This window comes from Patella vulgata, chromosome 8 (assembly GCF_932274485.2).
Source record: "Patella vulgata chromosome 8, xgPatVulg1.2, whole genome shotgun sequence".
NCBI lineage: Eukaryota > Metazoa > Mollusca > Gastropoda > Patellidae > Patella > Patella vulgata.
Window position 1 is genome coordinate 17,434,793 of NC_065886.2, and position 12,281 is coordinate 17,447,073.

General features: G+C 34.1%; 1 protein-coding gene across 1 annotated transcript; it reads left to right on the top strand.

Annotated features, from left to right (window-relative positions):
• Positions 1-3,125: 3,125 nt before the first annotated feature.
• Positions 3,126-8,356, top strand: LOC126830326 (leucine-rich repeat-containing protein 74A). Its single transcript, XM_050560695.2, has 8 exons — positions 3,126-3,187; positions 4,163-4,244; positions 4,858-4,943; positions 5,567-5,761; positions 6,097-6,192; positions 6,881-7,144; positions 7,499-7,584; positions 8,084-8,356. The coding sequence occupies exons 1-8, from the start codon at positions 3,179-3,181 to the stop codon at positions 8,274-8,276; spliced, it is 1,011 nt and encodes a 336-aa protein (XP_050416652.1). The 5' UTR covers positions 3,126-3,178; the 3' UTR covers positions 8,277-8,356.
• The last annotated feature ends 3,925 nt before the right edge of the window (positions 8,357-12,281 follow it).

The window sequence follows — 12,281 nt, forward strand, 5'->3', positions numbered from 1 at the left end:
AAAAATATTTTGTAATATAAATTTGTATATTGAATTGTGTGAATTATGCTAGCACAGAATTTAATCATATTTCATCTGGGAAGGGATTTGTACGAGGGGTGTCCCAAAAGTTGCTAGTCTCCCTAAATAACTTGTCAGAAAACCAGTTTGTCATATGACCCTAAAAACTGCTCCACAGTGGTGATGATATCATGACCTGATCAACTTTATCTTAGATGGTCATTTCACGACCAAACTGGGATTCGTCTTCAGTGGTGATCCTACTCCTTGTAAATTTACAACACTACGTACTGTTTGGTTGTACTAAGTAGCATTATAACCTTCAATAATATATTTTGATGTAATGCAGAGGGGATGGTTGCCTCAAGTTGTTTAGTCGTAAATCTGTTTAGATTCAACAGATGAAGAAACTGGTCCTACTGCAAGTGATGACGTATATGATAGAATCTGTCAACAGTATAAGAAAACGCCATGTGGTGCCTATAGAAGACAACAAAATGCTTCCATACTAGAACTCGACAACTGTTTGTTAGGAGGTGCAGATATTCGACCTATCTGTATAGCTCTAATGGTAATATTCCATTACTGATTAAAGATACGTTATGTAAGAGCTAAATCTGCCTACTGCGGGTCTCTCTTCGGCTTCAAATCCTATATGAATTATTATTTAGACATATATTCACACGACAAACCCATAATCAACTCTCTAGACCATCGGGTGGCAGAGATTTAAAAGGATTTGAACGTCTAGGGATGAAATGGATAATCGAGATTTAGTCTCGGTTTCAAGTACCGTTGCTACGATAATAAGTGATCTACGCTACACGTTCAAAAAGTCATAACTTCGTCAAGAATAAAGTTATTTGAATGCAATTTTCAATATGTTCGTTTTTCATTATCTATTTTTGAACTATTATAGCAAAGACAACCAGCTCTTTACCTAAATGTTACATACGCCATCTTTAATAATCGATCGTCAAAATAACAGATTCCTTAAACAATGTCTCTTAATCAATATGTGAGAGTTGACATCTGGGTCTGGATTGGCAGTTTTGCATTCTGTGGCGGTTTTGGTCGGTACACAGTTTGACTTGTTGTCATCGACCTAGTTATTCATGGCAACTAAATCGTAGGCATACACAATATATGATTTAGTACTCAAGACAGTAAAATAATGATAAGTAAATATACTCATAATAAACCGTTTAGGTGTTGACTCTCTCTCTCCGTCTCTCCCTCTCTCTCTCTCTCTCTCTCATTCTTAAATTTGTTTTGACAGAGGAAGAAGTTTGTGCGATCAGTGGATTTATCAGGTAATGATATTGGTAATGAAGGAGCCACATATATAGCTGATATGATCAAAGGAAATAAACACGTTTCTCATTTGGTGAGTTTAATAATCAAATCACTAATAATGTGGTATAAGATTTCCTAGATAGACTACCCCGTAAGCGTCCCTTGCTTAGTACACGACAGCCATAACCACCTCTTGTATATTAGTCCGGGAGACGTCAAATCTAAGTCATAACTGAATTGCCGGGATCACCACAGCTGCTAGTTACACCTCGTCACATGGTGACATGTTAGTCGCGGTTGTCACTCATACTTATTTTTTGAAATATACTTATGCCTCTGGTTAATCCTGTTTTAATTTGCTTCGCGGCAATTGCTTGGTTATTAAAGCATTTGTTAACCAATCATATTTTACCACAGACAGAAAGTGTTTAAATGTCAGTGTGGACGTTACAACAAACGAGATCAAGCATAAAACATTTCACATGTTTAAATTTTACAAAACAACATTATTTGTCAAAAACATGAGTGATATCAGAGATTCTTTTTCTTAATTCTTCATAAGATATTCACAAAATCTAGGCATAATCCACCCAAGTTGGTTGTATAATAATGATAATAAAAGTAATCCGTATAATATTTATTGGTTGTGTAATATAAGGCTAATCCACAAGGATCAACTTTCAGGTCGTTGACTCATCCTACATACATGTATATTTTTATTTTTTATGAACACCTCAAATATTGTATTTTTAAAGGGAAAGGGGTAAGCAAAATGTGTGGTATTATTAGCACGATTGTCAATAGCATTTTGCTTTATTATTCCAGTACCTGGCATCATGTAACCTTGGTAACGATGGAATAACATCTATATGTTGTTCTCTACAGAAGATTAAAACTATTAAGCTCTTAGATTTATCAGGTCAGGTATATAAATTATATGTGGTACATGTCAAAAAGTGAAATGAACACTAAGGAACTTAACATTACTGATGTTTATGGCTTGTCAAATATTTCAATTTTTGCGAATTTAACATTTAAAATCACAATACTTAAGTAGATGTATAAAGTGAGTGGAGGGCATATCAAGGGTGAATCAAACGATGTATCTTAACGAGATATTTATTAAAATTATATATTTATTAAAATTATATATTTATTAAAATTATATATTTATTAAAATTATATATTAGTATTATATTAAAATTATATATTTATTAAAATATTTATATATATATATCAAAATTATTTATTTATTGAAATTATATATTTATTATAATTATATTTTTATTAAAATTATATTTTTATTATAATTATATTTTTATTGAAATTAAACATACATTATGCAAGATCTAAATCTGCCTATTGCACGTATTTCTTTGGGCCTGAAATGTTATCTAAATTATTAATTAGACATTAATTAACTTATCCAGACCATAATCAACTCTCGATGGCATCGCTAGCCTGCGATGTTTATTGGATTACGTTCCGATTTGCTGTTCGACTTCCATTCATAATTAAATCAAAAAGTGGATAATTGAGACAATGTTTTTTTATCCCACCGACTTTAGTAATGATGATCGAGGCTAGTCCCAATATTCAATCTCTAAAATCTCGGTTCATAGTTGATCAATTTGACTGAAATTTTCATCAAATTGCGTTTCCATTATCTAGTTTTTAACTACGTGTATTATAGTGAGAATTGCTAGCTCTTTATCTAATCTACCACAATGTATCTTCAAGGCATGGACATATAAATAAACCCTAGGGGCATAGTCCAACACAGATTCCAACCCATCCGCTCGACCCAGCCCTGAATCCGCGTTTTCAATTATTTCTTTCAGATAACAAATTTTCAACAATTAATGCCAAAGATATTGCAGAAATGCTGAAGGTAAATTTCAGTAGCATTTACTTTATCGGTAGGCTACCCATTGTGTGAACACAGAAGCGGGCGCCTTCTTAATTGTTGATACATTATTATAAGTTTGCATATCTTGTTAAATACATTAAACCCATCACCGCGTCATATAATACAGCTATATAATGGATGTGATACAAGTCTTCAAGTTGGCTTTAAAAGATCCGTGCATCACATAATCCATTTTGATCGTGAACACCTAATATCACTTTTCTTTTATTTGGAAAGTTTAAATAGTAAGTAATTTTCACTGAAAATTTATTATAATTTTGAAGTTGTACTGATATTGATAAGAGAGATTTTCACATCAGAAAGGTTATTGTAGATATAGAGAATCTCCTACCAGTCTTTTTTTATATCAAAAAATATCAACACAAGTTGATATTTTTTGATATAAAAAAAGACGAGTAGGAGATTTTATTTATCACCCAATCACTTCTTACATGCACAAATAGATAAATATAATTCTTTGCTGTAGATTTCACTTTTACTGAACATTACGGCGTAGTGATACATCATTTTTTGACAGCAATTCAACCATTGCAAAGTCCTTTATATTGACCAAGTATTTCCATCAAGGTCAATTGAATAACAATAGTTCATTTTTAATTAAAAAAAAGTTACTTTTAATAAGAAATTGACTGTTCTTTGAAAATAAAAAAAAGTAGTTCCTTTTCAACTGACCAATCAAATTCATGTAAAGCGATATCTCCTAAGGAGATATAAAATATATCACACAAGCGATATCTACGGTAGGATATATTATTGGGTGATAAATAGTTTTATGTTTTGTTAATGTATTGTTGAATATGTGTTGTACTATACGTCATTAAGTCTTTGTGACACGTTTTGTGACTCATTATCTGAGGTATGTGGAGCAAATATTTGAAGCTACCATGCATTAGTAATTCATTCTTTGGGAAAACTTTTATTTTAAAATTTTACTAGATGAACGAAACTTTAGGAGAATTAATGTTGAATTATTGTAATATAGATGAAGAAGCCGGGGTATTATTAGGATCTGCTCTAGGTATGTTATATTACAAATTATCACCCATACTTATATTGGTCTAGTTAAAGAAACAAGTTTATCAATTCAAACTTGAATGTTTCAAAGCCTACATGAAACTGAGAATATAATCCAGTAAGAGTGAATGATAAATTTCAGTATTAAAATCTAAGTGAAAAACTCTTAAAATTAGAAAAAATCTGAGAGAAGATCGAAGTTCATCAACTACGGCCGTAGTGCCGCTGTCCGGGCCAAATTTCCCTCATAACACACTGCATGGAGTATGCACATCTTCATTAGCTCAGTCGGAGCAGAACAGTGGGACGTTAAACCCCATTTCATTAAAGCAATGTAAGATTATCTAGTATCCTTTATGATAGCCAGTAAAATTTTTCAGGGTTGTCTACCCGTTGATTAATCTGAGCCTGGTTTCACTCAAATCACTGTAACCGGGATAAAATATTTTCGTTTGGTATGGGACTGTATTTTTTTTTTTTTATTTTTTAACGGGTGGTGGGGCCCATTTTAGATTATCTGAGAACCAAAACATATTCATTTATTTGGCCTAAATGATGACATGTTCTTTGCGCATTCTGATAACGATCCGAGTCATGTATTTAATTTGCTATTTCAGCTAAGAATATTGGTTTAAAGTGGTTAGATTTAAGTTGGAATGGTATCAGAAAAAGAGGAGCAGTAAAGTTTTGTCAAGGATTAGCCGTAAATTCTAACTTTGATTACTAACTATATTAGATTATTTGAAATCCAATAGTTGACTTGAAATACAATTGGATTTATATTTCTATTGAACTAATGAAAATGGGTACAAGCCACACAGTGATCTGTGGGGAACATTTCGAATTCCAAATGTCAAGGGTTATTTTACATGCACGACAACGTGTACACGGGACCTCAGATTTTCGTCCCACCCCGGGAACAAACATCTGACGTCCTGGTTAGTGAGCCATTGCCTTACCCGCTGAGCCAACGCGGCCCCCTACTTGACTTTAAACTATAATATCTTAAATTCCATTTAAACACCATTTTATTCTTTATAAATCTCCTATAATTTTCAAAATATGTATCTCTATAAAATACATAATTATAATATGTCAAATGTCTATATAATTTTCCAATATAATTTGTAAAATAATGTCTGTATAATTCGTACAAAATATGTATTATAATTTGGTGGAAAATACGTCTATTCAAATTGAAGAAAAAAGTCTATTTAATTTGTAAAAAAGAATATTTGTAAAAAAAAAAAATAAAATGTCTATACGGTATATTATTTCTGAAACTTAAATATCTATTTAATCTTTCATTTTTAATATGTTTGCCAGGTAAATGAATGTTTGGAATATTTAGATTTATCATGGAATGGTTTAGATAGAGAAGGGTGTATGGCGTTAGAGTCATGTTTAAAAAGGAATACCGTATTAAAGGAATTAGATTTAACATGTAACAGAATTGATTATGTTGGCTTAAAACCTGTAGTCAATGGACTAGTGAAGAACTATACTCTACGGGTTTTAAAGGTAAGTCGAGATAACGCAGTTCGACGTAAGAAGGCCCAGATGGGTGGTCGAGTGGTCTGTCACGTACGTTATAGACCATAGCAAGGTTTTGATCCCAAGCTTGTTCGTGACAAGGTCCAACCTCCTGGGTTTTCTCCGGTTTCCTCCAACTGCTTAAGACCCATATGCGCAAGCGAAGTATTGAAATTGTCCAATGTGTTAGTCCGAATTGTCGAGTGGACGTTAAACCTCGTTCCCCCTCTCTGTGTCCAGGTTAAAATGTACCTAGAGTCAGATTAATAATAAGGAACATATAAATACATCATGCTATTATTTGTTACGTTTATATGTTTTAGCTCTCTTTCAACCCTCTAACTACGACTGGTGCTGTAGCTATATTAAGGGCCATAATGTTATCACCAAGATGTTCAATCAAAGAAATACATTTAGCAGTAAGTATAGGTGTCTGGAAACCCATTTTTCGGTGTTGTCGTGTACACAAGTTTCAGTTTAAAGGGACTATCCCGATTTGAACAAAGTCTCGCAAATAAAAGTCCGAGTACGTATGAAATTTAAGCACCCAGATATAGAGAAATGGTGTATTTACCTTTTCTCAAAAATTTTAGCTCAAAATATTGAGTCGTTTGGACCTGAAAGTCAAAAATGCTGTACTTCATAACGAAGGGTAAATTATTTTTATAAAATAAACGTCTGGTTTTATCCAGACACGTATAATACAATTTGGACACCGGTCTCCATTTCCAGATGAAGACTGGTGGGTTTAAGTTGTTTGAAAACATATGACAAATATTGAGTTAGTTGCTCGGCCCTAAGGTAGAGGATTTTAAGGGATTTTAACACAAAATTAAGCAGTTTTATTCTCCAAAATATTATCGGGATTGCCCTTTCAAACAGATCTACTTTTAGCTTTAATACGCAAGTAAATTTGCGGAAATGTGTGTTAACAATTTCAGATACGATGTGGTTCATCTTTCGACTGTGTAAGTCAGTGTAGACATGGAATCTTAAGCAAGTGCCCATACATAGATACCATCATGTGCACAAAAAAAACACGTCTAATTGAAACAATGGCTTATTTTAGAGTTTACATATGAAACAGTTGATGTGTTTTTATTGCAGGATATTCCAGTGGATAAAGATTTTATGAAATGTTTGGCTGAATTGTACGATGTGAGATCTATTAAAGTGATACACGGGGAGAATCTTCATCAAACTCACCAGGGCACCGAAAAACCTAAAGCAGCTCTGGAACATTATGATCCCTGTATGGTTCTTTTTGAATATATGAAACAGGAAAATCTACGATTAATAGACCTGTTCCGTGTTCTTGATACAGACCAAAGTGGAACCTTATCTAGAAAAGAACTCTGTCAGGCATTTTTGGTAATTCTAAATCTTATTTTCCTTTAGGCGTTTAGTAATTTAGTGGGGTTTTATTAAACTCTGTTTTAATAAAATATCAATTCCATGTCTGCCGTAGAGCTGCCATTGGCAGGATTTTGTTGCACTGTACCATTTCATTTGCATACTGTTTATAATAAAATATGACGTTTCCCAATGTACTTACCATGTAATTGCAGATCGAATTCCTAATTTCAGAAAAAGCTAACATTGATCAATTAAAATCCTGTCAGGTATTTAATGCATCAAAATTTATAAGGATATTTAACTAAGGTTTTGCTTGTTTTCATATGCAATTTCCAATACTGGACCTTGTTTGCTGTTGTATTTTTATAGGCTATGAATCTACCATTATCCGTAGCATCCTTAGAATTATTGATGCAGAGGCTGGACAGTGATGACAACAATCAGATAGATATAGAGTGCGTAGTTTTTCTATATTGGTATTTTTAATAATAAAGTCCTGGAATTGGGGTAAAATGGTATATACCAAAATAAACTGAGTATGTTTACGATACACCATATTCCTGGCAGAAAAATGTATAACTTCTGAAAAACTATTTTAAAGAAACGGAATGGGGTTTAATGTCCTACTGTTCTGAATGAACTGGGCTAATGGAGACGGGACTATTTTTAAAGAAATAAAATGAGGTTTAAGGTCCTACTATTCAGCACTATATTTAAAGAAATAAAGGTTTTAATAACTATAATCTTATAGTTCTCAACAACTGTAATTTTAAGGACATAAACTTCCCATTAACTTAATAACAATAATTTTAAAGAGATAAGCGAAATGAAATGGAGTTTAACGTACTACTTTTCTGTGCAAACTGAAAGAAATAACCTTCTTAATAACTATAATTGTAAAGAAATAACTTTCCAAGAATAATATTTTAAACAATATTTTTTCTTTTTTGACAGAGAAATGAAAAAGGGCCAAAAGAAAACATTTCGAAAAGCTCAGGCTATGAGAAGAAATTCTGAGGTTGCTTACGACGCCATTCTTGAAGACATTAAGAAACATGTCAAAAGAGCTATAGATGAAAAGAGAAGAACTAAACCAAATGAATCTCATGATATTATCTCTAGAATAGAGAAAGCTTTGAAAACTTGATCAGGATGTTATTTGATTTAATACAACTTTATATGAAAGAGTTCATTCTAATATACATACATGATACACATTAGAATTTAATTTAAAACAAGAGCATCGCTAACGCTGCAATATACGTCCACATTCCAGTTTTGATTGATATGGTACTTTTTAAAATGAAGAGAATGAAATATGAAATGGCTGTAATATGATCAGAGGCCAAGAAGGCTAGGCGTCGGGTTTGTTTTGCCAAATTTACAGACAAAATACTAACAATAAAGTGGGCGTGACACTGCCCTACGAGGTCGGGGCAAGCATCAAAATAAATAGTTGCTGTCTTTATGGTTTAAGGAATAAATATGCAAAATTCCAAGATGATCCATTCAGAATTGCAGCCTGTAGACCACAAATACAAAAACTGGGCGTGGCTCTGCCCATGGGGGTTGGATATGGAAACAATATAAATAGGTACCATCCTGTTATTGAAATGACAACATCAATAGTTGCCGTCCTTAATGTATAAGGAATAAGTATACCAAGTTCCAAGATAATCCATTCAGAATTGTGGCCTTTGGGCGTTAAAGCCAAAAATTGGGCGTTGCTCTGCCCCTGGGCGTCGGGGCATTCACCAAAATCAATAGTTGATGCCCTTAGGCTATAAGGAATACATATGCCAAATACCAAGTTGATCCATTCAGAATTCCGGCCTGTAAACGATAAACATAAAAATTGGGCGTGGCTCTGCCCCTGGGGGTTGTGACATGCAAGTGTCGTCCTTAGGCTATAAGGAAACATATCCCAAGTTCAAAGACAATCCATTAAGAATCGTGGCCTGTAGGCAACTCACAGAGACACAAAGAACAAAATGGGTGTGGCTCTGCCCCTGGGGGTTGGGCAATCACCAAAAAAATAGAGGTCATCCTTAGGGTATAACGTATAGGTATAAAAAAGTTTTTCGAGATCATCGATTAAGCATTGAAGGATGTAAGTGACATACAGACACACAAAAAGAAAATGGGTGTGGCTCTGTCCCTGGGGGCTGGGCATTCACCACAAACAATAGGGATGTTCCTTAGGATAGAAGGAGTAAGTATGCAAAGTTTCAATGTGATACGTTAAGAAATGCGGTCTGTAGATGACAAACAATGAATACAAGAAATGGGTGTGGCTCTGCCACTGGGGGTCGGGCATGCACCAAAAACAATAGGGATCATCCTTAGGGTATAAGGAATTCATATGAAAATTTTTCAAGACGATCGATTAAGAATTTTGGCCTGAAGGCAACACACAGACACACAAAAAGGAAATGGGTGTGGCTCTGCCCATGGGGGCTAGGCATGCACCCCAAACGATTGGGATGTTCCTTAGGGTACAAAGAATAAGTATGCAAAGTTTCGAGATGATGCGTTAAGAAATGCGGCCTATAGACGACAAACAAACAAATATAAGAAATGGGCGTGACTCTGCCCCTGGGGATCGGGCATGCACCAAAAACAATAGGGATCATCCTTAGGTTATAAGGAATAAGTATGTAAAGATTCAAGATGATAACTTAAGAATTGTGGCCTGTAGGCAACACACAGACACACAAAAAGAAAATGGGCGTGGCTCTGCCCCTGGGGGTTGGGCATGCACCCCAAGCGATAGGGATGTTCCTTGGGGTACAAAGAATAAGTATGCAAAGTTTCAATATGATACGTTAAGAAATGCGGCCTGTAGATGACAAACAAAGAAATACAAAAAATGGGCGTGGCTCTGCCCCTGGGGGTCGGGCATGCACCAAAAACAATAGGGATCATCCTTAGGGTATAAGGAATAAGTATACCAAGTTTGAAGAAAATCCAGTAAGAATTGCGCCCTGTAGGCGACACAAAGACACACGAAAAGAAAATGGGCGTGGCTCTGCCCCTGGGGGTTGGGCATGCACCCCAAACGATAGGGATGTTCCTTAGGGTACAAAGAATGTGTATGCAAAGTTTCAAGATTATTAGTTAAGAAATGTGGCCTGTAGACGACAAACAAACAAATACTAGAAATGGGCGTGGCTCTGCCCCGGGGGGTCGGGCATGCACCAAAAACAATAGGGATCTTCCTTGGGGTATAAGGAATAAGTATACCAAGTTTGAAGAAAATCCATGAAGAATTGCGCCCTGTAGGCGAACCACAGACACACACACACACACACACACACACATACATACATACACACACACACACACACAGACAGGGGCGACGGCATAATACGTTCACATTATGAATGTGGACGTATAAAAATACAAATTGTGTAGTGGGTATTTATATCTTCATTTTCATTTATTCTTTTTTATAGGCCCACATGGAAATGTGGTGGTATAATTTCATTGCTCGTGATAAGTGGGATGAAGAAGTCTATTTAATTGCAACAATTTCGGTTAATTACTTATGGAGTTATGATCATTGTTTCACTTTGAACCGAAAAAAGTTAACCTTGGATCTTTATAAAATTTATATGCACCATTTAAATTAGTGCATGGAAATGTGGTGGTCCACAATTTCTTGTGAACACTCTACATTTATCATCCAATTATTTTCAAATGTATGCATGGAAACCTATCGAATTTCAATCAACAATTTTCGTTAATTTCTTCTGGAGTTATGACCCTTGTTTCACTCAAACAAAATTTTTTTTCATTCAATTTGTATTAAATTGATATCAGTGTATTGTAAATGATCCCAATACCCAAAAATAAATAAAAATTAGACATATGTTTTGTTGCCTGTCAATCTATAACTTAAATAAATTCCTGATTTTAATTTTAAAACTTAAACAGCATAAACACTGACTCATCTTTTTCTTTTACAAAATCAGGTTCACTGTATATTATGCACATACACCTGATTGTACATAAACCCTCTGTCAAAATGACCCATTGATGTTCTGTTGATGCTAAACTCCCTTTCATCCTGGCTCATTAATGTAGGTCAGTAAGGTTATTAATACTTTCACACCCAATATTTCTTGAGACGTAAAAGACAAGATACATCTAATATGAAGACATATTTTATTACATTGTATATTCATATTTACAACGACATTAAAAATGGAATTAAATATTTTGATGATCGATTTTTCACTCCAACTTAATACATTTACTTTCTCTGCTTCTAATAAACGTGAACCATTCCATAAAGAAATCTGATTAAATTAAGGAAGTTAAAACATTGAAAATACAGGATTTACCCCCTTCCAATGTAGAAATTTACTGTATGTTCATTGTAAACCATGTCCTCCTTTTGTCTATCCATTTGCAGTATGTTCATTGTAAACTACATCCTCCTTTGTCGGTCCATTTAATGGATGTGCATTGTAAACCACAATCATTTTGTCAGATCATTTACATTTCAGTCCATTTACAGTACATTTATTGTAAACTACACCCTTCTTTTGTCAGTCCATTTGTCAGATCATTTACATTTCAGTCCATTTACAGTACGTTTACTGTATGTTCATTGTAAACTAGACCCTCCTTTTGTCAGTTCATTTACTGTAGATTCAATGTAAACTACACCCATTTGTCAGTCCATTTAAAAGTATGTTCAATGTAAACTAAATCCTTTTGTCAGTCCATTTAAAGTATGTTCAATGTAAACCATGTCATTCTTTTGTTAGTCCATTTACAGTATGTTCATTGTAAACCACACCCTCCCTTTGTCAGTCCATTTAACTCACCCACCTTTTGTAAACCACAACCCCTTTTAAAATTTGTAAACCACACCCTCATTTTGTCAGTCCATTTACCATTTCGTCAATGTAAACTACACCCTCCTTGTCAACATGAAGTCAAATATAAAGTATTAAAATCATACTGATGAATTATTTTGAATAAAGGATACGTCCATGATAACACATATGTCTGAAAAACAAAAGGTTAAGGAAAACAAAATCCTTATGATTACATTTATTGATCATTGTTCAAAAGAGGTGAAAATTTCCATTAAAAGCAAAACATATAGCACCTCTACTCGCTATAAATTTAATGTTCCTAA